General features: G+C 41.6%; 1 protein-coding gene across 8 annotated transcripts in view; it reads left to right on the forward strand.

The window, feature by feature from the left end:
* Positions 1–25,462, forward strand: part of TLL1 (tolloid like 1) — a 388,529-nt gene that overhangs the window by 169,742 nt on the left and 193,325 nt on the right. For 2 of the 8 annotated variants that reach the window (XM_039540241.1, XM_039540253.1), the window contains exons 4-6: positions 13,943–14,025; positions 15,187–15,962; positions 16,171–16,779. The exons of 1 other annotated variant lie outside the window; for it this stretch is intronic. In XM_039540241.1, coding sequence (XP_039396175.1) covers positions 16,623–16,779 — 157 coding nt within the window. In that variant the 5' untranslated portion in view covers positions 13,943–14,025; positions 15,187–15,962; positions 16,171–16,622. Of the gene's footprint in view, positions 1–1,417; positions 1,508–13,942; positions 14,026–14,306; positions 14,635–15,168; positions 15,963–16,070; positions 16,780–25,462 lie in introns of those variants that run through there. 5 more of the 8 variants (XM_039540243.1, XM_039540242.1, XM_039540245.1 and 2 more) reach the window with 5 other exon arrangements.

The following is a 25,462-nucleotide window of genomic DNA, read 5'->3' on the forward strand; positions in this document are numbered from 1 at the left end:
TGGGGGGATGGGGCAAGTAAAGAAATCTGATAGTGCTACTGTAGAGACAAGCTGTCACCACCTCTGATGGAGTCTGTACAAATTCTGATATTTTTACAGAAGCCAGAAAATGCTTTTTCCTTCTTTTTAAGAGATTATTCATCATCTGCTTTGGAGAATTATGAAATCATAGGGTCAAAACTGGAGGTTGTTCCTCAGATAATTACTCACTAGCACGACTAGCACTTGAACTGGGCTGTGCAATAGGGGATGAGGAATGGGACCAGCAGAAGGCAAAGAAACCTACCCAATCACTTTGAACTCCCACACAGGCACCAGGCATAATCCAGTTGTCAAGTGCAAGCACACTCCTTGCTGGCACACTCATTGGTGGTAGAATGCCCAAAAAGTCTGAGAAGAATAAAGTGCCAGGAGGGACTGCTATAATCAACTAGAGCCTGAAAAGTATAACACAGGCCATAGGACTTCCCTGAATTAATTCCTGACTGAACTAAAGAATATCTTTTAAAAAAACACGCAATCTTGGTTTGAAAAGAAGCCTCAAAATGAGGGTGAGTTCCCATATGCTGCACTGGCCTGCAAAGCTAGCTAAGCATGGAAGGGAGTGTATTCTGCACAAATGAACGAGTGATGGTGCTGTGTGCAAACTGGGAGATCTAGAAGGAATGCTGTCCCCCGCTTGCAGCACAGCCACACTGCACTCCCTAGTTCAGGACATGGCTTAAAAGTCACAGTCTGGCCCTGAGTAAGGATTCCTGGATGTAAAGAATAAAAAATAGATTAGGAAAAAGTCTATTAAATTATATAGTCTATTATCTAGGTACACGATTGTTTCCTATTGTAAAAGGGTTAGTGCTTTATTCAGTCTACTTTTTAAAATCCCAATAATCTGCAAGAAACAGACATTGTGGTATAAGCCTGCTCTGGCAGATGGATGTACTAGACAACCTAATGCTGGTCTTCTACATCTCTAATATCTATTATTGCAAGATCAATGTGTAAGCATCTTTTGAAATCAGGGAAGCATTTTGTGGCTCCTTAAAGTATTGCAGTTGGACAGAATCCCATTACATGTGGTACTTCTGACTTTCCTGTTTGGTGACTCTACGTCAACAGTAGCAATACAGTGTAATTTAAGTGGAAGATGTTTCTAAATCAGTCAGATAAAAGAAATAAATTCAATTAAATGTAAAAATAACACTTAAACTAAACACTTAAACAGTAATCTTCTAGTCCTAACCAGTGATGTACAGAAGAAGAGATTATGATAGGCTAGATGACCTCAACCTTCTTGACAATAATATTAGAAACAACTGCTGATAGCTACAGAAATGGCATGTAATTTCTTGCTGCTTTTTCAGTGATCAAATCTGTCTATATTGGGATACTATAAATACTTGTTTTGTTTATTCTACAGCTCAAGGGCAAATGTACAGGAGAGACAAGATTCTGCAGCTGCAGAGTTACAGAAAGCTCAGCGTTCTACTGTACCAATAGGAGCGTCTAAGTACGTTTTGAGACAACCTAAAAATAAATCTGTATGGCTCTCCGCATCGTATAGACACATTTATCAGAGAGAGGAAAATGAAAACCAGCATAATGGTTTAAACAAATCTTAAAAAACATTTTTTCTAAAGAAGATGCATCTTCACATAAATGTACAATATATTGAAGTGTAATTTATATGCAAATAAATGTCAAGGGTGAAACCCATGGCTGAATTAAAATACAATGCACTTCAGAATTTTGGTCCTGAGCCAGTCAAAACTCTGGTGTGTCCCTGTAGGTTAGTGGTTTGGCAGTTGCAGACCATAATGGCATTTCTACTCTAAATAAATGTTAAAGCCATTACTGTAGAATGCTTCTTGCTCTGTTTACCTCCCTATGTTCTTTTTTAAAATGGGTTATAAATAGCACTTGGTCTTCATTAATAATGTTATAGGCCAGCACCTGGGACAAACTCTGGGACAAATTTGTGATGTCACAACCAGAACAAAGTAAAGATCTATATGACAACACAACATCATACAGTTGTAATGCAATGTCATCCTGCCTTTACATGAGGATGTTGCCACAATCCTTAAAATATTTCAGGATACTTGCACAGCGCAAGACAGCCTCGTGATCATCTAGATTATTCTGCTAAAAGCTGGTCCTATATACATCAGGACTTTCTACTTAAGTGAATCACTGATTTATCAAATCAATTCAGATTTTCTTAGGCAGATATTAATAGATAATTCAGTAATTGGTATGTGCCATATTTGGTCTCTTGAGCACAGACTGAGTAAGTGGGATTTCTGCAGGAGTCCTGTGCTTGGACCAGGTGGGATGGAATATTCCACCTAACTCAACAACAGAAATAGCATATTACCTTTGTCAGGGCTGCTGCAGCCCATGGGATTGTAGTAATGTACTTGTCTACTATTCCCTACTGTATGAAGGTGTTTTTGAAAGTGAATTTAGGTAGCCATGGACAACCTTACCCCTTCACCAGCTTCCTGTCTATCTCCCTGCATGCTGCAGCAGAGGGTATCAAGCTAGAACATGGCTCAATAGCACTAAGGAAGTAGGCAGAGTCCAGTTTTACAACCTTTTTGTGGTTTATCTCTCACTCCCATATAGAATGATAATGGATTTGCTGCTCTATGGCTTCTATTCCCTACAGAAAAAGGCCTATAGAAATGTTCACATAATTAATAAGGAAGGCCACAATTCTGAACAAGATAAAAGAAAAAAATACCCCAATTAATACCCGTTTAATAATAAAAGATGTTACATCTGCAAATTATCTCTGAATGAAAGGTAGATTTGTAGTCTAGAGTTTCCTTACCTGGAAATTAGCAACATACCGGCAGTTTTTTCTAATCTACCAATCAGAATGTTGAGTTTTTATCCTTGAATGTGACTTGGATTAATCAACATACATTTTCCAAATTATTATTTATATAGTACACAAAAACATTACAACACAATCCTATTCATTTTTACTTCATGGGACCAAAATGCTTGACCATAGTACAATTATGTCATCTGAAGTTTTGCAGGGTCTTAAAGATCTCACAGAGCATGTCTCCTTTAAAGGCATATCCAACTGGCTCTCTTCTCTGTCATCCAAGACCCCATTTTTCCAAAGGCTTCAAATCAATATTCCTGTCTGAGGTAGAGAAGAATAATTATTCCCCCCTTCCCCTCCCTCCCGCCATGGAGGTTTCAGCAGCCATGGTTGTGTATATATATTCACATGAAATCATAAGCGTAACAGTGTACCTAACACAAAATAAGTTTTGTTGTTACACTTATCTTCTGGTCTTCCTAATGAAGATTGAGGCCTTACTGAAAAGGCATTACTTTGTGCACAGACCTAGTTACATAGATATGATTGCTTAAGTATAACCTAAAGCTTCCTTTATTAATGTTAGTGTAGTATGTAGAATGGATTTTGCTCCTCACACTTCTTCTTAAACATTTCTTTCTTCTTACTGTTGCAACATAATAAAACCATTGTTTTAATAAGACTAGCAGCAGCATATTAATGATATTGTTTTCTAGTAGCTATTCAGTAACTTATTACAGGTACATTTTTGTCTTCTCCAACTTGTGTCCTGGAAATAGTTAATGCATTGCAAGGACCTCACTGTCCTTGCCAGCTCCTTGAGAGTTCTCAGGCAGGTACAATAGGAGCAGAGGCCAGAGGCGAAGAGCCTGCTGCTGTTGACAACCTTTGGCTTTCACTAGGGGTCGCAGGATGTCAAAAAATCAATCTGCCAGCAAGGACAACGCTGCCATTCCCAATCTGTGCAAAGCAGCTTGAATGCAATCATTTGCAAACTGAGAGTAATCCTTTGGAAAGCTCGCAAATTAGGACAGCACATTAGGGCCATACATTTTCCTCTATCCTGGTGGTGCTGGTTCTAGATGAAACCTTGAGTATGCAGAATATTAGCCTTAAATTTTGGTAAAAGGCATCTGATTTTTAACAAATATATGCAGTAGATCAACTGCAGGAAATATCTCAAGTTGACACAGAGGAGAGATTTTCTTTGCTGCTGCATTTAATCAGGATATTAACTAAAGATTTGGTCAGACTTCATATATCCTATAATGTCATTTTTAGTAACCAGTGAGACACACTACTGTAAATGAATAATACATTTGGTTCATAAATGCAGATCTCTCTCTTAGAATCATGTCACTGTCAGAAGCACGGCTGTTGCTGCACTTTTAGAGCAGGGTATCTGAGTAGCATGTTTGGACTTCCTCTATATAATATTTGATCAATTGAATTTCTAACCATTTACTTTATAAAGTATTCATATTAAAACACAATCTCAGCTAAGGCTCTCGAAAAAGAGAGTTTCTATATTTCTTCACTACTTTAAAAACAAATCCCATGTTTTTCATACTACAACGTTGTCATTTTAATAACAGGGTGAATCCTTAACTTGCTTTTCTAATATCCTGGGGAAACAGACACTCAGTTACTGTGGTGATGGGGTCTATATAAGTACTAGATAGAAACAGATACAAATACCCAAGAAGCAGCAAGACTGGTCTTTTTTTTTATTGAGAAAAACAGAATTTAGAGTATGTGTGGGGAAATGCTCTCAATACATCAAGCTATTCTTTTCTGAATTTACTGAATACCAAAATGTCAGATGCTGCTTTCAGTAAATATATTCTGGCCTAATTCACCTTGTCCTTTCTTTTAAGTATCAGAATGAAAATGAATGAACAGATGACTCGGATTTCTGAAGGGAGGGGAGAGAGGGGAAAAATAGCAGTCCTCCGCATATCTGCCTGTGTATATATAGATAATTAAATATACTGCAGGGAGTGGGAGTGGTGGTGAGAGGGGGATATGACATATTTTCACAAGTTGAGGGTGATTCTTATAACTCCAAAGTGTCAGAGTTTGATAAGCTTATCCCTTAAAAGCAGGAAGATTTCTCTCAATTCCCACTGTTATATATTTCATTTGTGAAACCTAGGTGAAATTTGGGAGTTTAGGTTAGAATTTGTCTTGCATTTGGTGTTGAAGTTGTGCTTTAAAATGTTTACATGTAGCCTGTTCTGTAAATTGTTACCGGCAACTCATGACTGTTGCTGTTGTAAATGCAGTATCCACAGAAACACAAGTTGCACTGAGCCAGGATGGCTCAGACATGCAGCTAGTGCTTTCTGTTTGCTGGAAAGTAAAGCAAGTTAATTTTTTAACATGCCCGAGTAATCAAAACATCACAATCCTTTTGTTTCTATTGCATTTCAGTGTAAATATAGTTAAAAAGCTGCTCCTGATTGTTGTGGTAATGTTCTACAGCATGATAAACTCAAATGCCAAATTTAGATCTTGACCCAAATTTCACAAAGCCCTAGGTTCAGATTTGTAGCTCCAGTTCAGCACATTATAGAGATACAGACTAGATGTGAAATGTGTGTCCAGGTCAGGATTTGAATTCTGAATGGGTCTGGAAATCAGATTTTGGTTTGGGCCAATTATAGTATTGGTATTTCTTTGCCATCAATCATCCATATTTCTTTGACACCTCTACTATCCTGCAATGTGTAGTTTCATAGGCAGGTAAAAAAGAAATATTTCAAAAATATATTTTGCATAAACTGTATAGACCTAGTTCCGCAGCTGCTCAAAGTGTAAGTCCACTGAAGTAATAGAATTAACTGCATAATTGAGCTCTGCAATATGTGTATATACTATACATATTTTATGTGTGTATATTATTATATATATAGTTTGCATCAAATATTCATTGGTGGTTGGGCATATACCTTTGATGATTGGAAAAAAAACTATTGCTTTGATAGTTTTTTTTCCCCACCTTTGAATTACAGTATAATGCCTAAATCTTCAGAAATGGTTTATTAATTATTGGCACTTGGCACTAGTGTCTCATAAAAGAAGCTTTATACAGCACAACCTAGGAAAGAGGCCGATAATAATAAAGGAGAATAATACACACAGTACAAGTAACATGACAATATTTACATTAATTTTCCCATAGACATTCATGATTTTTACAGTACTGTACATCAGAAAAAGATGTCCTGGAGTTGATCTACACTAGAAAGTTAGATCAACCTAGCTACGTCACTCAGGGGTAGGGAAAATTCCTATCCCTCAGAGATGTAGTTAAGCCAACCTCAGCCCCAGTGTAGACAGCACAAGGTCAATTCTTCCACCAACTTAGCTACCAACTCTCAGAGAGGTGGATTTACTACATCATTGTAGTAAATGTCTACATTGCAGTGCTAGAGCAGCACAGTGCTGCAGCTCTGCCTCTGTATTGTTTCTAGACTAGACGTACCCTAAGTCACACCATTTATATGATTTTTTTTGGAACAAAATCATCGGAGCTCTGTGTTCCAGGCCCAAAAGGCATCATGCACCTTATTAGTCAAATGTTTGTCTAGGTAATTTCTATTGTATGTGAGAGAAGAAAGAGATTGCTGTGTAACTAACTTTATACAAATGTTGTTGCTGCCAGCAGAACAAGACACATAACCGATAACACTGTGGTCATTGATAAAGTGTGTATCTAATTTTCTCAACCCTTACCATAAGACAACTGGCAGAGTCTTCCAAGTTCTATGGGTATTGGATGTGTTTTATTTATTACTGGTGATCCGGAGTTTTTATAGTCCATTGTATCTGTTCAGAAGAACTAATGAGAAATTAGCTACCCTATTTATATTGAGGTTCTCATCTTCATTCATAGATACTAGAGTTGGAGAAGATATCTTCCTGTTTCCAGGCAGTACTGCAGGATTATTTTCATAACTTTCTTCCTTTACTAGTTTTGCCTTGAATATGTCCAATTATGTTGATTCCAGACATGAAACCTCTTGGCAAGCTTCCTTATGTATGCCCATTTGCTTTAGAATATTTATCAAAGAAGTTGTTGGTAGCCTATTTTAATATCCAAAAGGTTGATCATGCAAATCAAGTTAGAGGTTCTCATCTGAAATGCATTCTGCTCAAAACTGCTGATCCAAGGTGCTGAGCATCCTCAGCAACCAGGAAGTGACTGGAAATTGGGAGTGCTCAGTACCTTGTGAGATCAGGCCCATTGTGGGTTTTCGCCTGTCAAAGGTTAACCACTGGGTTTGATTTTTTAAATTGATATTTTGACAATATGCTGAGTACTGAAGGGAAGAATTAACCCTGTACATTTACTAGTCAGTCCCGTAACAATGTTTAATTATAGATCTGGAGTGCACAGAATTCAAAACATACCTTCTTAGACCAATGTTCCTTTCACGCCTATTATTTGAGGGCATGCTGTTGTCACTCAGTAGAACCCTGATAGGCAATAAATAAGAGTTAAAAAATTTGTATTAAATTCACTTAACAAATACTTAGATTTGGTTTTTTATCTGGAAATCTACTTTTCCTTTCAGAGTCAGAAAACCTAATGAAAGACAACAAATCAGCAAAAACTGGCATTTATGCACACTGTTTATTAACTAAAAGGAAGGCAAGTTGTCTCCTAAAACTCAGAATACAGATCTATGAGTGTGCTCCAGACAAGCATATACTTAAGATAAATCTGACCCCTTTAACTTTGAACATTGCTTCCCAATTAAGCTCTTCTGGCCCTGGATCTAAATAGCTGTCCACAGCTGCTGCAAATTGATTTATTCCCTGAGGAGAGTCAGGGATGCTGACCAAACACCAGAGAACAGCGGTTTCTGATTTAGATATTTGTACTAAACAATCAGTTTTATGCTTATTTGCTTGTTTTACCATCCGCACAAGTTTTACAGCTAATCTTGTGTTTATTTTTACATTTTATATAATATAAGAAATGGAGAGAGGATACAATCAGATTTTAGGTGTAGCTGGGAGCATTGCCCATTATTAAGGTTGCCTGACTCTTCCTATTATTAGACATGGATTTTACTTATAATTTTGCTGAACTTTAAGCTTTGGGCTAATATTTTCCATTCTGGGTGTCTCCCTCAGACTGATTTATTTTATTTATTTTTTAAAATATCAACCAATATGGTCCAGCTATTTTTGAGAATGAGGTCAGGGGAAAAGATGTAGTTTTGCCCATGTTAGAAATTAGTGACCTTTTCTTCATACAGCTGTAGTTCCCCCATGTTTTGGAACAGGGACTTGAAACTTGGCATGTGGGTGGCCTTTCTATCAGGGATGTGCCTTTTGCCATCCCCATGAAAATAGGCCCAAATTTGGTCAAGTTATAAACTTTTGAAAAATCTGTTGCACATGCTCATTAGAAATGTATTAGATTTTAGCGGCTAAATTCCCTGCAGATTCCATCTGCATTGAGCATGCTCCAGACCAGGGCTGAGCAGGATTTTCCCTGCAATTGTAGATCTGGATAGTTGACCATGCTAGGTGTAGGTCCAGGTACCTTTGCTGAGAGCAGGGAGACTCTCTCTCCTGTGCTCTCAATGACCCACCTGTTGGGCCTAGACAGCCTGGAAGAGGAAGCTGCCTGATTTGAATATAGAGAGGACAAGAGCTGGACCGGCAGAAGGGGTATGGGGACTAGACCCTGCCAGGGCCCTGCCGAAAATGTTCCAGTTGGGCCCTGCACTTCCTAAAGCTGGCCCTGGATGGGGGTGGGGGATAAGGACACTGAGATTGGGGAGGGAGCCTAGATAGGGAGATTGGAATTGGGAGCCAGTGAAGACATAGGTGCTGACCCTGTCGGTGCTCTGGGGCTGGAGCACCCACGGAAAAAAATTGGTGGGTGCTCAGCACCCACCGGCAGCTCCCCGTGGCCCCGCCCTGTCCCCTTGCTCCAGCTCACCTCCGCCTCCACGTCCGCCTCCTCCATGAGCGGGCCACCTCATCCTGCTTCTCCCCCTCCCTCCCAGCGCTTGTGCTGCAAAACAGCTGATTCGCAGAGCAGGGAGGGAGGGGAGAGGAGGGGGAACGCGGCGCTCTGGGGGAAAAGGCAGGGCCGGGGCAGGGATTTGGGGAAGGGATCCAATAGGTGCAGGGAGGGGGCGGAGTTAGGGCGAGGACTTTGGGGATGAGGTTGGAATTGGGGGGGGGGACAGGGATGGGGTGGAGTTGGGGCAGGGGCAGGGAAAGGGGCAGAGGGGCACGGGCACCCACCGGTGCCTGAGAAAGTTGGTGCCTATGAGTGAGGATACAGGGTGATGGGGTTGCTAGGCACAGAGGATGTGGACAAGGAGCTAGGTGGTGGAGTCGGGGTGGAACTGGGAATGGCTGGACAAGGAGACTGGGAATGGGAGTGTGGAGCGGGTGAGACTAGGACTTCCTGGGCAAGAACGAGGATGAGCTTTTTAGTGGAGATTGGGAGTGACTAAGTGAGGAGAATGGGCTGGGCTGAGGAGCCAGGCATGGGGAAGAGGCAGGACAGGGACAGGGCAAAAGAGGGAATAAGCAGAAGAGTCTGTGTCCAATAGATTACACTCCATTCCACAGCCTGGAATGGAACCCAAGATTCCTGAATGTCAACATTCCTCTTCTGTCAGCAAATATCTGTGAAACCCTCTGGCAAAGCATCTCATCCTCTTCTGGTGCTGGTCCACATGCAAGATGACAAACTACTACTGCTATCAGTCACTCCATTGCTTCAAGTAGCAGAGATCTGTGTGATGGATCTAAAAGTTGCCTGTGCAACCTTAATTTGGCCCCCTTGTTCATATGCATGACAACAGTCTTTAATTAAAGGATCACATACTATTTTTTCCATAGGACCCCTCCCTGATTCAGTGCACAGGATGAATCTGCTCTGCTTTATTTGTTGCAGAATTTGGAAGGTGTGTAGAAAGGAGGCAGGAAGAGAAAGGACAATCTCATGGTTAAGACAACAAGGAGTCTGGTGGCACCTTAAAGATTTATGAAGAAGTGAGGTTTTTTACCCACGAAAGCTTATGCCCAAATAAATCTGTTAGTCTTTAAGGTACCATCGGACTCCTTTTTGGTTTTGTGGTTACAGACTAACATGGCTATTCCCTGATGGTTAAGACAGTTCAATGCTACAAGGGCCGGCTCCAGGCACCAGCATCCCAAGTAGGTGCTTGGGGCGGCAATCTGCAAGGGGCGGCAGTCTGTGTGTTTTTTGCCCCCAAGCAGTGCACCGAATTGCCACCGCAGATGGCGGGGGCAGTCCGTGTGCCGGTAGGGCGGCACACATGTTTCCGCAGTGGTGGCAATTCTGGCTGAAGACAGAAGCTGCCACCAAATTGCCACCGCCGCAGAAAGATGCGTTCCACCCTAACGGCACACAGACTGCCCCTGCCGTCCGTGGCGGCAATTCGGCGTGCTGCTTGGGGCAGCAAAAACAGTGGAGCTGGCCCTGAATGCTACCCTAGAGAATTGAATTCTACACCTGCTTGTGACATACAATTCCTATGTGATTTTAGTAAAGTCACTTAAACCAAATTTGTTTCTGTTAAGTACTCTGAAAACTTAGGACCAAGGTGTCTCAAATTGGGCACCCAAAATTAGTGAATATGGTTTACTTTAATCTCTTTATGCCTCAGTTACCCATCTGTAATATGGGGATAATACTGCTTCACCTTACAGGGGTATTGTGAAAATAAATTCATTAATATTTGTGGAACACTCAGACTATAGTGATAAGCACCATAGGAAAAAACACAAGGAAATTAATAATCCTGCCTTAAAATCAGGGTTTGAATAGTTTGCAGTAAATAAGGCCTAGGAAACACATTGAAGAATGAGGAGAAAACAAAATATTGAATAGCTGTTAATTAATTGAGCACTGTCTGTTCTATGCACTGAATGAAACTGTGGAGAAACTAGTATGTGATCATGCAGTTTTTATTTGTGCCAAAGCTTGCCAATTCACAGCTGCGGCACCTGTGAGCTTCCTGAATCAGTTACGAATGTAAAAAAAATTGCCTGAGCCCTGGCACCTCTTTCATTAGAAATTAAGCACTGTGATCATGTAATTAAAGACTGTATCATAATGCATATGCAAAAGAGATCTGAATTAAGACCATACAGGCAATGTTAATTCTGGCATTTTTTAACTTTTAAGTTCTTGACTTTGCAACCTTAATAATGGTCTTTCAGTTTTTTATGTTTGACTATTTTACCTTCAACCTCACTGTCTCATCAATGAAGAGAGAAATTGAAACTCATTAAACATAATTTATTATTCATATTTCTTCAGAAGTGTGTTAGGCACTTTCCAGATAAGGGCTGGGATTTCAGGATTTTAAGGGAGAGAGAGCCAACTTTCATTGAATTCACTCCCTTAGGCCTGGTCTACACTGGGGGGGTGGGTTTCGAACTAAGGTACGCAAGTTCAGCTAAGCAAATAGCGTAGCTGAACTCGAAGTACCTTAGTTCGAAGTACTTAACCGTCCTCACGGCACGGGATCGAAGTCCGCAGCTCTCCCGTCGACTCTGCCACCGCGTTCGCGGTGGTGGAGTTCCGGAGTCGACGGGAGCGCATTTGGAGTTCGATATATCGCGTCTAGATGAGACGCGATATATCGAACTCTGAGAAGTCGATCGCTACCCGCCGACCCGGGGGGGGGGGTAGTATGGACGTATCCTTAGGCTCCTTTGAAAATCCGGCCAAAGTCTCTGCCCCAAGGAGTTCATGATTTATGGACCCAATCCTGCAATGGTTTAGGCATGTGCTTAACTTTTTACTGTAAGTAATCCCATTGACTTCAGTAGGCCTGTACTGTGCTCTGCAGAAGTGCAGGGGAACACACACCCAGTTTGGGTAGAGAGATGCATGCTAGCTCTGCTTGAGTTAGTACGCTAAAAATAGCAGTGTAGCCCGTTGTGAGCACCCCAGTTGTAGTGTGAGCACTTCTCTGAGTACAACCCCCTCACCCCCCAGGTACGTACTTGGGCAACTGGCCCGAGCCACTGCTTGTGCTACCCTTAGTTTGAGCAGAGGTAGTGTGTGTCCCCTCACTGAGAAATGTGTGCCCAGCTGCAGTATAAACATACTCTCGGAGCTCAGGGCAGAATTGAGGCCTATGCAGCAGACACACAGACAAAGGAGGAGGGGTGTGTATGACAAAAATGATTGATCAGCGACGTTTCGAGGTTATCTTTTCAGTTCCATGATTGACAAATTTCTTTTGTTTTTGTTAGTTTATTTTGGGGGGGGGTTGTTAATACTTTTTGTGGTGGAAAAGAGTCTCTATAGCCCTGCTCCAGTGAATTATGTAGTGAGACAGGATGAAAGAAGTACAGTATTCCATCACCACCTGTTTTGTATATCATTTATACTATAGCATTTTCAGTATTGTTTGGTTTATAACATATTCAACATTTTGGAGAAAAGAGGAAATGCTTCAGGTTGGGGTTTTTGTTGTTGCCACTGCTGTTGTGTTCCTTTGGTTGGTTTCCTTCCAGCTTATGCGATCTGTCTCTTTGGCTATGTGTTGGTTTCTTTGGAAACGGCTGTAGGATGTATTTTGATTGATTGATTGTGTTGTCACATGGATTGTCAGAACTGTGAGTATTTTGGAGTGGTAGAGATGTATGTGTGATATTTCCCCCCTTCTATTTAAAGTGGTGGTTTTTAAATTGTGCAGTCAGAAACAAGCTATATTGAATATGGGGAAGATTACACTTTTGAAAGTTTTTATTAGGAAATGATGATGTAATAACCAAATTATTTAAGTAAACTGGGAAAATAATTTATATTAATATGAGGAAGGATTTTCTAAAGTGATTGATGCAAGTAGTAGTATACATTTATTATTTCTCCATCTTACGTTTTTCAAGAATACCCATCACTGTGATATCTAAATGCTGTGGAACTTATAAATGGCAAGAGCTTTACATTTAAATCTGAATCATTAATTTAATCTGTAGTTATGGATAACAAACACAAAGCAGATCTTGTCCTGAACTTGTAAATCACATTTACTTGATCTTCACACATCATACATTTACATTTTATCCCCGTCTACTGTGACAGGCGCAGAGGATCTATTTCTATGTCTTTGGCACAGTTGTATGTCTGAGTCTCTTTCTTAATGTGGTCAGAATTCTGTGAGGCAAGCTGTCCTCAAGCTGGTGCTGTTCTGATGTTTCTGGTGATGCTGAGGTCAGGGGCAGATTGTCGGCTGGAGGCTAAGGGTGACGTCAGTGCGTACCTTGCTGAGAGAGTTAATCTCCCACTGGCGAGAGAGAGACAGACAGTCTAATAATCATCTCATTGAGGAGATTGGCACATTTGGGATCACATACTGTACACTGTTTTCCCGTGGTTACAAAAGAACGGGCAAATACCACAATTACTAACACTCTACTGATACATATGTGTGTCTGTAAAGTGTTTTATAGGTTTAAGACAAGTTCTGTTTTGTGTTTGGGATCCACAGCAACTACAAAGAAAATTAATGTTTCAAAGGTAGGTATATCTATTTATATTTGTGTACAGAACTATGTTTGATTAACAGGACAATAAACAAAATCTGTCTCTCCTAGGGACAAGATTACTGAAGTCCAATTTGTGAACTAAAAAAGTGACTCGGAAAATTTTAGAACAAATATCACATAGTATAATACAAAATAGTAGAAGTTAGGTTTTTGTTCTGATCAAGGCACACATGCCCTCTCAGTAGAATACTGTATTTGTTAATAGATACAGCCCACCAGTCCAAAATATTATAGGGATAAAGGCAAGTCATTATATTTTATCATTTCTTTGATGGTTTTGATAGAAATGTTCTCTGATTCCTCTTTGTGAGTTGATGTGCCTGTATTCAGAACTGTTAGGATTGCTGGTCATGGAAACTATGCTGAAAGGAGAAAAATAGCTGCTAAGTTTTTCAGGCTTTTTTGTGAGCTGATGTAACATGCTCTTCACAGGCTTCTGTAACCCACAGTAAACTGAACTGCTGGTAAATTACCTTTTAAGAAATACTACAGACAAATTTTTAGCAGTGTTTGCTCATTTTGAGGTCTCGACTTTAGGTTGACTAATTTGAGACCAGATGAAGTCAGAGGGAGCTGTCGGTCCTCCTCACCTCTGAAAATAAGGCACACAACTTCTTAAGGTAATTGAGGTATACAAAATTAATGAATGCTTCTGAAAATGTTGACGTTAATTGATGTTTGACACTGAATGTGATATGGGGCAGCAAGCTACTACTTACAACTCCTTCCCAGTTTTAATTGCATTAACTGGGGGGCAGGGTATCTATGGCACTGCACCAGAGCAACACCCACCATTCATTTTTGAGGAGTAAATAAATCTCACACTGATGGGCTCAGATAAAATAGATTGACATAAACTGGGTAGCGGACAGATAGATGTGACTATTTTTTTCTTTTTTAGAAGCCAGGATTATGTAGTCACAGAAAATACATTAATAACTGCAGTGAAGACAAGAGGCTATTTTAATTAATCCAGATTTGGCTATCAGAATCACAACCCCCAGTCTCACATTTGTGTCTCTGCTCCTCTTCCCCAAACTTCCACCACCTGAAGAAGAGCTCTGCATAAAGCTTGAAAACTGGTCTCTCTCACCAACTGCAAGCTGGTCCAATAAAAGCTATTACCTCATCCACCTTGTCTCCCTAATATCCTGGGACCAACAGGGCTACAATAACACTGCATATCTTCCTCTCAGACAGCTCTAAGCAGCAGCAGCCACAGCTTGAAGGTAGATATCACATCTAACTTTCCAAACACTAAGCCTTGAGAAACAGCATTTGCTATAGTACTGAAGTTTAAGAAAATGAAGCAAGTGCTTATAAATATTCAGTCCAATCTGATTTTATTTATAATGACTGTGTCCCTATCTGCACTGCACAGGAGCAGATGCCTGTATCCTGTTCACATGCTAAGGAAGAAGGGACTATCTCTTGCCTGGGGACGTTGTTAGGGCATACCAGACTTTTTTGAGGGCTCTGATGTAAAATAAAGACAGCATCTTCACAGTCCTTTCAAAAGTCAGTGTTAAATGTGACACCATAACGAGATTGGAACAGCAGAAATTCCCAGCTACCTACCCCTCCTCTCCTCTCCTCCACCCTCCTTTCCATGGAAATTTGTAAAAGGAGGAGGAGTTTGTTAGGGAAAAATCTCACCTTAGTTTATTGTTTGAGGCGTGACTGCAGGATCGGAATCACTCTGTCTCAGAGGGGGAGTTAAATGAACACATGGTATTTTTATAGCTTTATTTTTATTCCAGTAGCACGTTTTCTTTCTCCAGGTTGATCGGCTGAAAGGAGACTTTGCGTGTTGATCCGTTCGCTCTGGCTTTAAAAAAACAACCACCACCCACCAACAATTCACCCTCACCAACTGCGAGTGACTGAATGATCAAGCTGAATTATACCAAGTCACATATTGAAGGCAAGGGAGGAAGAGAGCGAGCTGGCGCTGCTACGTCTGCTGCTTCTACGGGAACTTTTGAAAATAAACCTTTTTACAACTCTCCTTCAGAGATCCACGTGAAAAAAGCAAAGCCGGACTGCAAGAGTTTAGCGTTGCCTGTTGCAATCTGTAATTTTACATTGCATTTGCCTTTTAATTTTTAATTTTTTTACTTTCATTTTGGAACTGCTTCCCCAGCTCCTTGGCTGAACTTTGGAGATCAATGGACCTTTTATATCTCCTGCCCGTTTTTAAACAAACTATGGACGCTTAAACTCCCCCAGCTCATGGGGCGAACGCTGCACGACCGCAGCAGAGGGAGAAACACACAGGCACTTCTTTAGAGACGGGGGGAAAGATTGCAGTGATTTCTCATCCTCACCTCATCCTCACGGATTCCCCCGAGTCTCCTTCGCTGCTGAGAGTTGACCCGTGTGGTGTTTTATCTGATTCTCGCAAGATTTTCCCCGTCTTAAACTATCATGCGTTGCTTATCTATAGAGAAAGCTATATGGACAGAGAGGCACATAGTGAGTGCGTATGTGTTTTCATAAGACTATCAAGAGAGCAGATCAGAAGCAGCCCGGATCCTGACCCTGATTGTATGAATAAGTAAGCAGGATGCTGACGATTGTTAGTTCCCTGTAAGGTTTTTATAAGCTGGGAGGGAGGGGGGGGAGACCAGAGAGACAGAGGGAAGGGGGGAAGCCCTTGCACTTTTTCACTCCTTCTCTCTCAGTTCCCTTCACTGCTGCTGCTTCCCATCACTGTAGTGGAAATTGTTAGCACCCCCTTCTCTCTCTCTTTCTCCCGGTGGCAGTTTGCCGATGTGCACACCGGATTCATCTTCCCGCAGCAGCAACGGGAGCAGCGGAGCGCTCGGGAGGAGGCAGCCGGCGGAAAGGATCCTACTTGCCCTGGCCCCGGAGCCCCGGCAGCCGCGGTGGAAAGTTTGTCTGGGGGCTGACAGAGGCGAGAAGACGCCCTGACAGGCGAGATCCCTAGTCAGAATACATCCCCCTCCCCTGCGCCCACCCACCCGGCAACTTCTCCCCTGCAAGAGGAGGGGGTGGAGAAGGGGAAGCAACATTGTCCTTCTCTATGGTATGCCCACATGACTGGGGACACCTAGAGACCACAGCATCTCAGCGGAGCCTTTAGGTGGAGAAGAGAAATTTTCCCTCCATCCCTTGCCTTCCTGTATCGGTCCAGCGTGGACAGCAGCTCAGTCCTAGTTCCTCTCTGCCCCCTTGCCCACCTCTGTGGTAGAGGATGAAAATGCTTTGCTGGAGGGTGGCGTTGTGGCTGGCTGGGTTGACTGCCTGGGGGAAGCTCTCCTCCTGCTCTGGCCTTGATTATGACTACACTTACGATTTCAATGAAGAGGATAAAGCTGAGGCGATAGATTATAAGGATCCTTGTAAAGCCGGTAAGTGACTTCCAAGGCTAAAACTGTCGTCCCCCCCCCCATACACACACACACACACACACACACACACACACACACTCTCCCTCCCCCAGGTGGTAACTTTGTCTCTTTTTCTTTCCGATGTGTGTGTAAGCTGGGAGCTCACCTGCTTCCTCCTCTTTGGGAGGCGAGGCCAAGGGGAAGTCTGGGCGGCAGCAGCAAGTGGAGTTGGGCTCAAGTGCTTTGCTGTGTCACTCGGTGGGATTTCTATAGACCTGCTTTCTCAGGGCTTAGAGTTTCCACTTTCCTTGCACTTTACAACTGTGCTTGGACGACAAAGTGCTTTGAGTGCACTTTTCTGCAGATGCTTCTTTTTTCTCTCCCCTGCCATGATTTATTAGAAAGCCTTGAATCCCAGAATTGGGCTCATTTCCCCTGCTCTCCGGGAGGCGTTTCCAATCTCTGCAGTCTTGGGTTGGATAGAAAGGAAACCTGTAGAGAGGCTACTCGCCACAACCTCATTCCTTGCTGTAGCGCTATCAGAATAACTGGTCCATGGGGCTGATCGCTAAGTGCAACCCCTTCAGCAACCCCCCCCCTCCGCCCCATTTTTATTTACAGCTCAATATTGTTAATGCTTCCCATCGGCAGCCACTTAATTTGGGAACAGCTGAGAAGAACTTGGAAGTTTCAAGGCCACTTTAAATATTGAAAGTGGATGATTCCAGTGAGAGTAGCTCTAACGTGCGCCTCGCCCTGCCTTCCTTGCACAATCAAAACTATCCTTTGAAGTCAGGAGGAATGTTGGCCGTCCAGAAAGGCAGGATCGGGCCCCACATACCGCGCTGTAGGTTTGTTGGCTTCTGCTTGAGCTCCCGGGGTAGCAGCAGCAAACCCTCCCGGCTGCTGCTCGCACATGCTGTGGGCTGCCACCACGTGAGGAGAGTTCCTGTGCCCCCTCCTCCTTTCAGCAGCCTGTCTGGCTGTCTCTCTTTTCTTTCAACCTGTTTCTTGACCCATTGTCTCTCTCTTCCATTGTTAATGGCCAGCACAGGTTGAGCGATTACTAGAAGCAATACACTTCCCTTGTGAGTGTCTCGGTCTTGCCCTAAAGAGCCACCTCCAATGGGCGGCCTCTCTTTCCCCATCCTCGGCTCCCAGTTGAAAGTGCCTCCCGGCTTTCCATCACAATTGTGCCGAGCTCTTAGTTAAGGAGCAGCTCTTTTTGTGGATTGACTTTGATGGTCCATTGGATGGTATCTTCAGACTGGTTTCCCTATGTGTATTTATGCCAATGCTTAATTGACAGAGCTGGAGAGGCGAGTGAATGGAAAGGGTTCGGGGGACTGCTACATTTAAACCACATTCGTTGGTTGTATTCACTATATAATTGGCTAGTATTTGTTGTGGTTCAGTGTAGTCAGGTTGGCAGCCACAGCCAAATAGAAATCTGGGCTGTCTGTTTCCTGTGTACTGATCTGTCTCCAGGGCTGCCCAGAGGATTCAGGGGGCCTGGGGCAAAGCAATTTTGGGGGCCCCTTCCATAAAAAAGGTGCAATACTATAGAATACTATATTCTTGTGGTGACCCCTGTGAGGCCTGGGGCAAATTGCCCCACTCCCCCCCCCAGCCCTGTCTGTCTCTAGAAATAACCTCCTTTCTTTATTCCCAGTTAGACTTCTGTCATTTCCCTTTGCAAAGGGAAGACTTGGTTTTCTATAGTATTTGCTGACTGGATGACTGGTTCTAGGTTTATAGGTAAGGTTCTGTAAGTGGTTTGAGTAAAATAATATCAGGTCCAAAACTACTGCCATTAAAGTTAATTGCAAAACGCTCATTGACTTCATTGGGACTAGGAGCAAGCTCACAAGTTATTTAGAAAGAGTGTACCTTGTTACTTGCAAAATTTGTTGTGAACACTTATTCTGAGTCCTGGTGATTGATTCACATCAACATTGGTGTAAAATAAGTGCTTTGGTTTTGTAGCTGTCTCCTTTGCATTAATTAGTTATTCTATATCCTGAAACCTAGTTCAGCCAAAGGTTGTGTTCTCTGTGTGTATGTGAGTTTGCTGAATTTGAGGAGAATGCGGTGAATATATATGCCAAATATGCAGACACTGTGTTTTTCTAATCTCAAAACTATTCCTTTCTGAGGTGTGAATTGCTAATATTCTTTGCATAGAGCTGAGGAATGTACAAGTTAAAAAACAGCAGAATCAGCTGCAAACAAATTTAATTTACTCCAATTAAAAACATGCAAGAAACTTTGTATAAAAAAGACAGTTATCTACATTTTGACCACAATTGATCTGAATTCTTTTGATGTTTTCTGGGACAGGTTTTAAGTGAGATTTCATTCATTTTTTATTTCATAAGAAATGTTTTTGTCTACACTCTTTGAAGTGAAATGCTTGTAGGTTTTTTTATACTTTTTGTTTCATTTTATAAAATTATGCATGTGTGAGTTTTAAGTATCATAGGTAGGAAAGAAAAGGAGTTGTGGCTGAAAAACAGCTGGAATGTGTTAAATGTGTCAGCTCTTTTTTGTTCCATTTTGTTTTACTTTTGAGAAGGCAGAAAGCAGGTGACTATTTGGATCCAATTTAATATTTCATGCAAATCATCCATGAATATATATTCAGTCATTATAATGATTTAAAAATGAGCCATCCTCTTTCTTAGGATCTTACTCTCCCTTAAGTGCTCAGATAATAGTAATGAGAACCACATAACTCCCAAGATACATAGATAGATGCATGATAGATTTACATGTGTATAGTTCCCATTAATCTTAAACGGAATCACCTCCATATTTCTCACACATTGAATATCCCCTTTAGTTTTCGAAGGTACAGTAACTTTGTGAAAACCCAAATGCAACATACATACCATTGTATATTGGATTTGTACCATATATTTGAGGGTTCTTTTCCAATCATTGTGTATACATGAGTAATTCTCCATGTATCAAAATGAGACTGATACCCCTGAAAAAGTTTCACTGAAAATTTTCTACGTTTGAGCTTCCCTAAATACTATAATAGTCTGATTACCCATTGCTGAGTACCCACTGAAGTTAATAGGAATTATGGATGCTCGGCACCTTTTAGGATTATGTCCTAAACTTCTATTCTCTCTTGGTCTGATTCATTCCTGTTGAGTGGTAATTCTATTGAAGTCAATCGGACTACTTCAATAGTAAAGTTCCACCCAATGTAAGGAAGGGTGCCAGAATCAGGCTTTGAGCATGGAAGTACATCCAGGTTTGTCTGGATGTGCCATGGGTAAAGCAACAGGACAAAATAAAATAACCTCATCCAGGAAATGTATTCACTGCAAACTAAGTATGTATATTAGATATAATTAAGGTAGATGTTTGCTTTTTTGCTAGACCTTCAGTGACTATAACTAAGAGTACACAATTATTTTCTATAAATGTTTATGATGAGGACAATTATGTCCCATACTTATATGGATTTCTGTTTACTTCTTCTACATGAAGAAACACCATAGCACTACCACCATGTAACATAGTAACATACTCCAAATATTCAGGAATTAAACAGCAGATTTAGGAGAGCTAGCAGAGTAACATTACCTGTTGTAATTTATGAGAATGTGAAGGATGAATTCAATATTTGGGAGTTCCTTTTGTAATACAAGAGCAAAGGGAGGAGAAGAGGAACATGAAATAAATACGAACACTTTATAATAGCCTTTCAGCTGGAAGATGTGCTGATTACAAGGGCTTAACTTGTCACATAAAACTTATGTTTTCAGACCAAACACAACAAAGGCTTCCTTAGATGCATGTTCGATTTAAAAAAAATAAAAGTGGGCATTTCCATTCTGCTTTTCTCCCAGTCAGCTGCTATCATCGTGCTGTCATTTTATGACTAGTTGCTCACTGTGTTTTCATAAGAATATATAGGAAAATGTCCATAATGTCATGATTCAATGCACACCATGAGGCAGATCCTCAGCTGGCATAAATTGTCATAGGTCTGTTGAAGTTAATCCTTCCTCCTCATCTTTTAGTAGGTTTTCCTCTTACTACAGTATCAAAGACACCAGGATGGGGCCATATACTCTTAAGGAAGGGTCTAGATAAATGTACTGGAAACGCACTAGTGAGAGGTCAATGGTTTTTTTTGTTTTTTGTTTTGGGGTGCTTGTGTGAATGTGAATCTTCTTGCAGATGTGATTTCTTTCCAGGGAAGCAGGAAGAATGGGATGCACTGAAAACACTGCTAGCTAGGTTCAGATGCTTCCATGGCTTGTGTGGTGAAAAATGCTATAGAAACAGGAAAAATACCCCGCAGAGAAAGTACCTCTGCATTATGACACATCACTCCAACTTAATGAAAGCAGAAATACACACATCACAAGTTCTGCAGATGTGTGGAAAGGGCCTGGGTTGGTAGGGAAAAGTCATGTTGATGATTATTAGCTCTTGTGCATTTACAGCCCAAACTTCAGATATTATGTGCAAAGAAAGCATAGCATTATTTTGTTCAAAGCATCCTGAGAACCCTACCATAACTGGAATCAATGGCAGAAGAGCCTGGGAAAAAGGAATGCTGACAGTGCTGGGCTATGAGTGGAACATGACACTGTAAGGAGGCCATGTTAAGCTTGTGATCTGTGTGGTTTCTAGTGTGTTTCCCTACTGACCTATAGCCTATGCATGGATTTTGATTCATGTCACTTCCCCTTCTGACAAGCACCCTGGCATGCTGAAACAGTGGGATGGGATGTAGCACAGTTTCTGTGCTTCTGATGCCTCACATATTTCCTTGTTTCTCCACAGGAGAGGAACATATTGCCCTCAGTGCTTAACACGGTAAACTTCAATAGGGCATTCTGAGTTCAACTTCCAGATCTAGTTAGCTGAAAGTTGAAATACTGAAACAGTCTTCATTACAATAGCAGCAGTAACCCTGTAAAGGTGCTATGAAGAATCTAGGCATGTACATCTTATAATAAGCTTTGTATAAATGGCATGTTACTCCAGAAACAAAGTCCAGTAGTCAGCAATAAAGGGGTACTGTCCACTTTGTCACATCTGGACAGTTATTTACAAGTTTTTCTGAGGAGTCCTGTTTGTTGTTGTTGTTGTTTTCTTTTGTCTGATTAGTACAGCAGCAGCATATTTAAAAAGCAGCCAAAACCAAACTTATAATAAACACACCAGATAAAATCTGCAGATATGTGCTGAGAGACACAGTCAGTGCATGTATAACTTGCTTTGATTTTGGGCACCCAGGAAGGTGTTTTCTTTTGTTTTGCTAATGAAAATAGCAAGGAATAATTATCTTCAAAGAATAATAACAATAATCATCTTTACAGGTGGGTAGTTTTGGGGAGTTAGTGAGGCTGAGAGTCGCTGGTTAAAAATAGTGTGGGTAGAGCAGGTGGGGTTGGGGGGTGGTAGTCTAGTGATCTGAGCATGAGAATCAAGAATCCTGCTTAATATTTCCAGTGCTTTAAGGTCTTAAACAAGTCACTTGATTTCTTTGCTTCCATTTTTTTAAAATCTGGAAAATGGGGATGATAATACTTCTTACCTCACTGTGTTGTGAAGCTTGATTATATAGTGTTTTTGGAAAGTGCTTGGAACATGAGACGCATGAAAAACACAATAATAGGATTATTATAACAACATGTCATCTGTAACTCAGTCTATCTCTTGTCTACTGATGTCATAACACCTTTTGCAAAAGTTGTTTTTTGAGATTATGAAACATATGTGGCTGGAAGACTGTTGTTGGGCTGTGCCTTGTATTCTGGCATACACATCTTTGTTTTTATGTACTGCAAACCCTCTAATATGCTCTTGGGTAATTGGGAAGTCTTTTAAAGTAACTTATTACACGTTTGAATCTGTTGTGTAATCTATACGGTGAAGCTCTTTCTCGATATACTTAAGTGTTGCTGTAAATGATGAGAGCAGTCCTGTGCACTATTTAAACACTTTATTTAGAGAATTTAATGCTCATAATATATGCCAGATGGACAGAATTAGAGTCTGAAGTCCTTTATTTTTCCAGAGGACAGATACAACATAGGCAGCAGAACAGTAGTAAGTTCCCTTGCATAGCTTCTCAGCTTTGAGCTAGACTCACTTTGATAACAAACTTAAATTTAAATCAGATTTGTTCCCGCAGTTCAGCGTTCTGTCCTTCTATTATACCATGCCCATCGCTGTGGAATCCAAGCAATTTACATATATGTGTGAACAGAAAGGTCTCTTCTCAATCTCTCTTCCCTGCCCCCCCCCATCCCTTAGTTAATAGGATTTTGTTGGTAGTAATATTTTGGGAAAGCTAGGTTGAAAAAAGGGTTTTATATTTCAGCTATGTGTCCGCCATATCATGCAGAAGACTTAGGGCGTGTCTACACTATAAACTTAAATCGACCTATATTAGGTCAATTAACAGCCACACTACCCTGCTGGTTCAGTGGTGTGCATCCTCACAAGGAGCGCTTATACTAACCTAAGAGGGGCAGTGTGGGGATCTGAGAGCCCGGTCTCTCAGCTCCGCTGACAGCTCCCTACTGGAAGCCCAGCTGCCCCATAGGCTTCCAGGCTCCCAGCGGGCTTGCCCCGCCCACTGGCTCCCTGTTCCCTGCCAGGAGTGGAGGAAACTGCCCAGGCTTCTTGTCTCCCTGTTCCCCGTAGGGAATGGGATCCAGCCATTGGGGCGTCTTGGGTCCCCTCTTCCCCCCTGCCTGCCTCCCACCCACCAGGAGCTGGGCACTCTTGTCAATTTCAGGCTCAATTTCATGCTGGAGCCATGAAATTGACAAAACAGCCAACATTCCCAGGTGGGAGTGGGGGCAGGGGAAGAAGCCATCCAGGGCTTCTTGCCTCCCTGTTCCTCAACAAGAGCAGGGTCCAGCCGCCTGGGCTTCTCGCCCTGGCTCCCAGCTGGGAGTGGGGTATAACCACCCAGGCTTCTCGCCCTGGCTCTCAGCCAGGAGCTGGGTCCAGGGACCCAGCTTTCCAGGGTAGCGGAGGGCAGCTGGGCTCTAGCTGCCCAGCTTTCTTGTCAATTTCATGACTCTGCTGAAGCCCTGAAACTGACAAGAAAGCTAACTGTGGATGTGAGTAACACAGTGTTTACACACACGTTGCCTCGCCCTAACGACACCAACATAAGCCCTATGCTTGTCATATATATAGTAAGGGCGCTTACATTGGTGGGACAAGGCTGTAGTGTAAACACTGACATAATTAGGTCAAAGTAAGATGCTTTATGTGTCATCCTAACTTATGACATCCTTTATGTCATCCTAGTAAGTAGTGTAGACTAGGCCTTAATTTCCCATTCAGATCACTTTCCACAGGGGCTTGATTCTGAATGTGCTTATGCCATTGTAAATCAAGAGTAATTCTATTGAAATAAGTGATGTCATATCCCTAGTTATAAACTAATGAAAAATAAAGTTTATAATAATTTGTGCAAGGTTATAGTGAAATTGCACTTCACGGAAGGGACACTGTAGCGGACATTGTTTTAAACCTGTCAAGGGTGGGGAGAAGGTTCTAGGAGTATTCAAGAACAGAATTTTTTCCCGTCTTCTTGAGTCTTAAGGATCTAGCTGCTTTTACCAAATTCAAAAAGAAAAAAAATCTAAGCCACAGGTTCTCAAATTTTTTCATAGTATGGACCACATTTGACAGTGTGTCTTACGGGCCTGTCTCCTCCCATATACAACTGTATAGTTCTCCTCCTCCTATTCAGGATTGAACAGATTTCCTCCCCTTCCATTCGTGATCACAGACAACCTCCGTTTACATTAGCATTACAACTCTTTTGCAGCTATAGCAACTGCTTACATAGAAAAGTAACACTAGGAAAGTATTTTGGTATTTTTAGCTCTCTTTTAGTTTAACGTTTTGTTCTTTGTGAAGAAAGTTAATCATGTCAACTTAGCTCTTCATTTCATCTCCACCTCCCATCTGATCTGTTCTGTCCCTTCCTCTCCCACTGTTTTCCTCTACAAACTTCACTACTGCCTGCTCCTGTTTCCTCACCACCTCTTATGTAACATTGTCTCCTCCTAGTACAGACAGCTAGGCTGGCTCTTCATCTTTGTTTCACCTGCTTTTATAATCCCGCCAACCTGCTTTTATAGTCCTGCCAACCTTTCTTTCAATGAAGAGGCTGGCAACTGTAAAAACATTTGGAAAGAAGGAGGAGGAGATAGTAGTATGTGACCAGCCAGCTTTTGAAGGTGCTCAGGGCCACCATCTGGTGCTCTGTGGACCACCAGTGTTCCATAGAGAACAGTTTGATTATGACTTTTCCTACATTTACCATGCTTACTCATACAAATCATCCTATGTGCATGGGTAGGAGTTTGTAGATTTACACCATGTGAATGCCTGGATCTGAGCTCTGACATACGTGTAAGAGAGTGAACATTTAAGCACAAGCTCTCAAAGAGTGATAAGACACCAACATGCAGGCTTGTGGGGTTTTCCCTTCAATATTTAAAAACACAGATTGTCTGGATTAAAAGAGCCAGAAATCAATTTTGCTCTAAAATAGCTCCTGGAATCTTCTTTTCTTGAGGTATGTGAAAAATGATGCCTAAGGCATGCACAGTGTGTGGTGGTGTTTTTTAACCAGCCACTCTGCAGACTTCACATTGTTAAGATGAAATCTTTTGACAGCAGGACCAATAATTGAATA

The sequence above is a fragment of the Mauremys reevesii genome, linkage group 5 (genome assembly GCF_016161935.1).
Source record: "Mauremys reevesii isolate NIE-2019 linkage group 5, ASM1616193v1, whole genome shotgun sequence".
NCBI lineage: Eukaryota > Metazoa > Chordata > Testudines > Geoemydidae > Mauremys > Mauremys reevesii.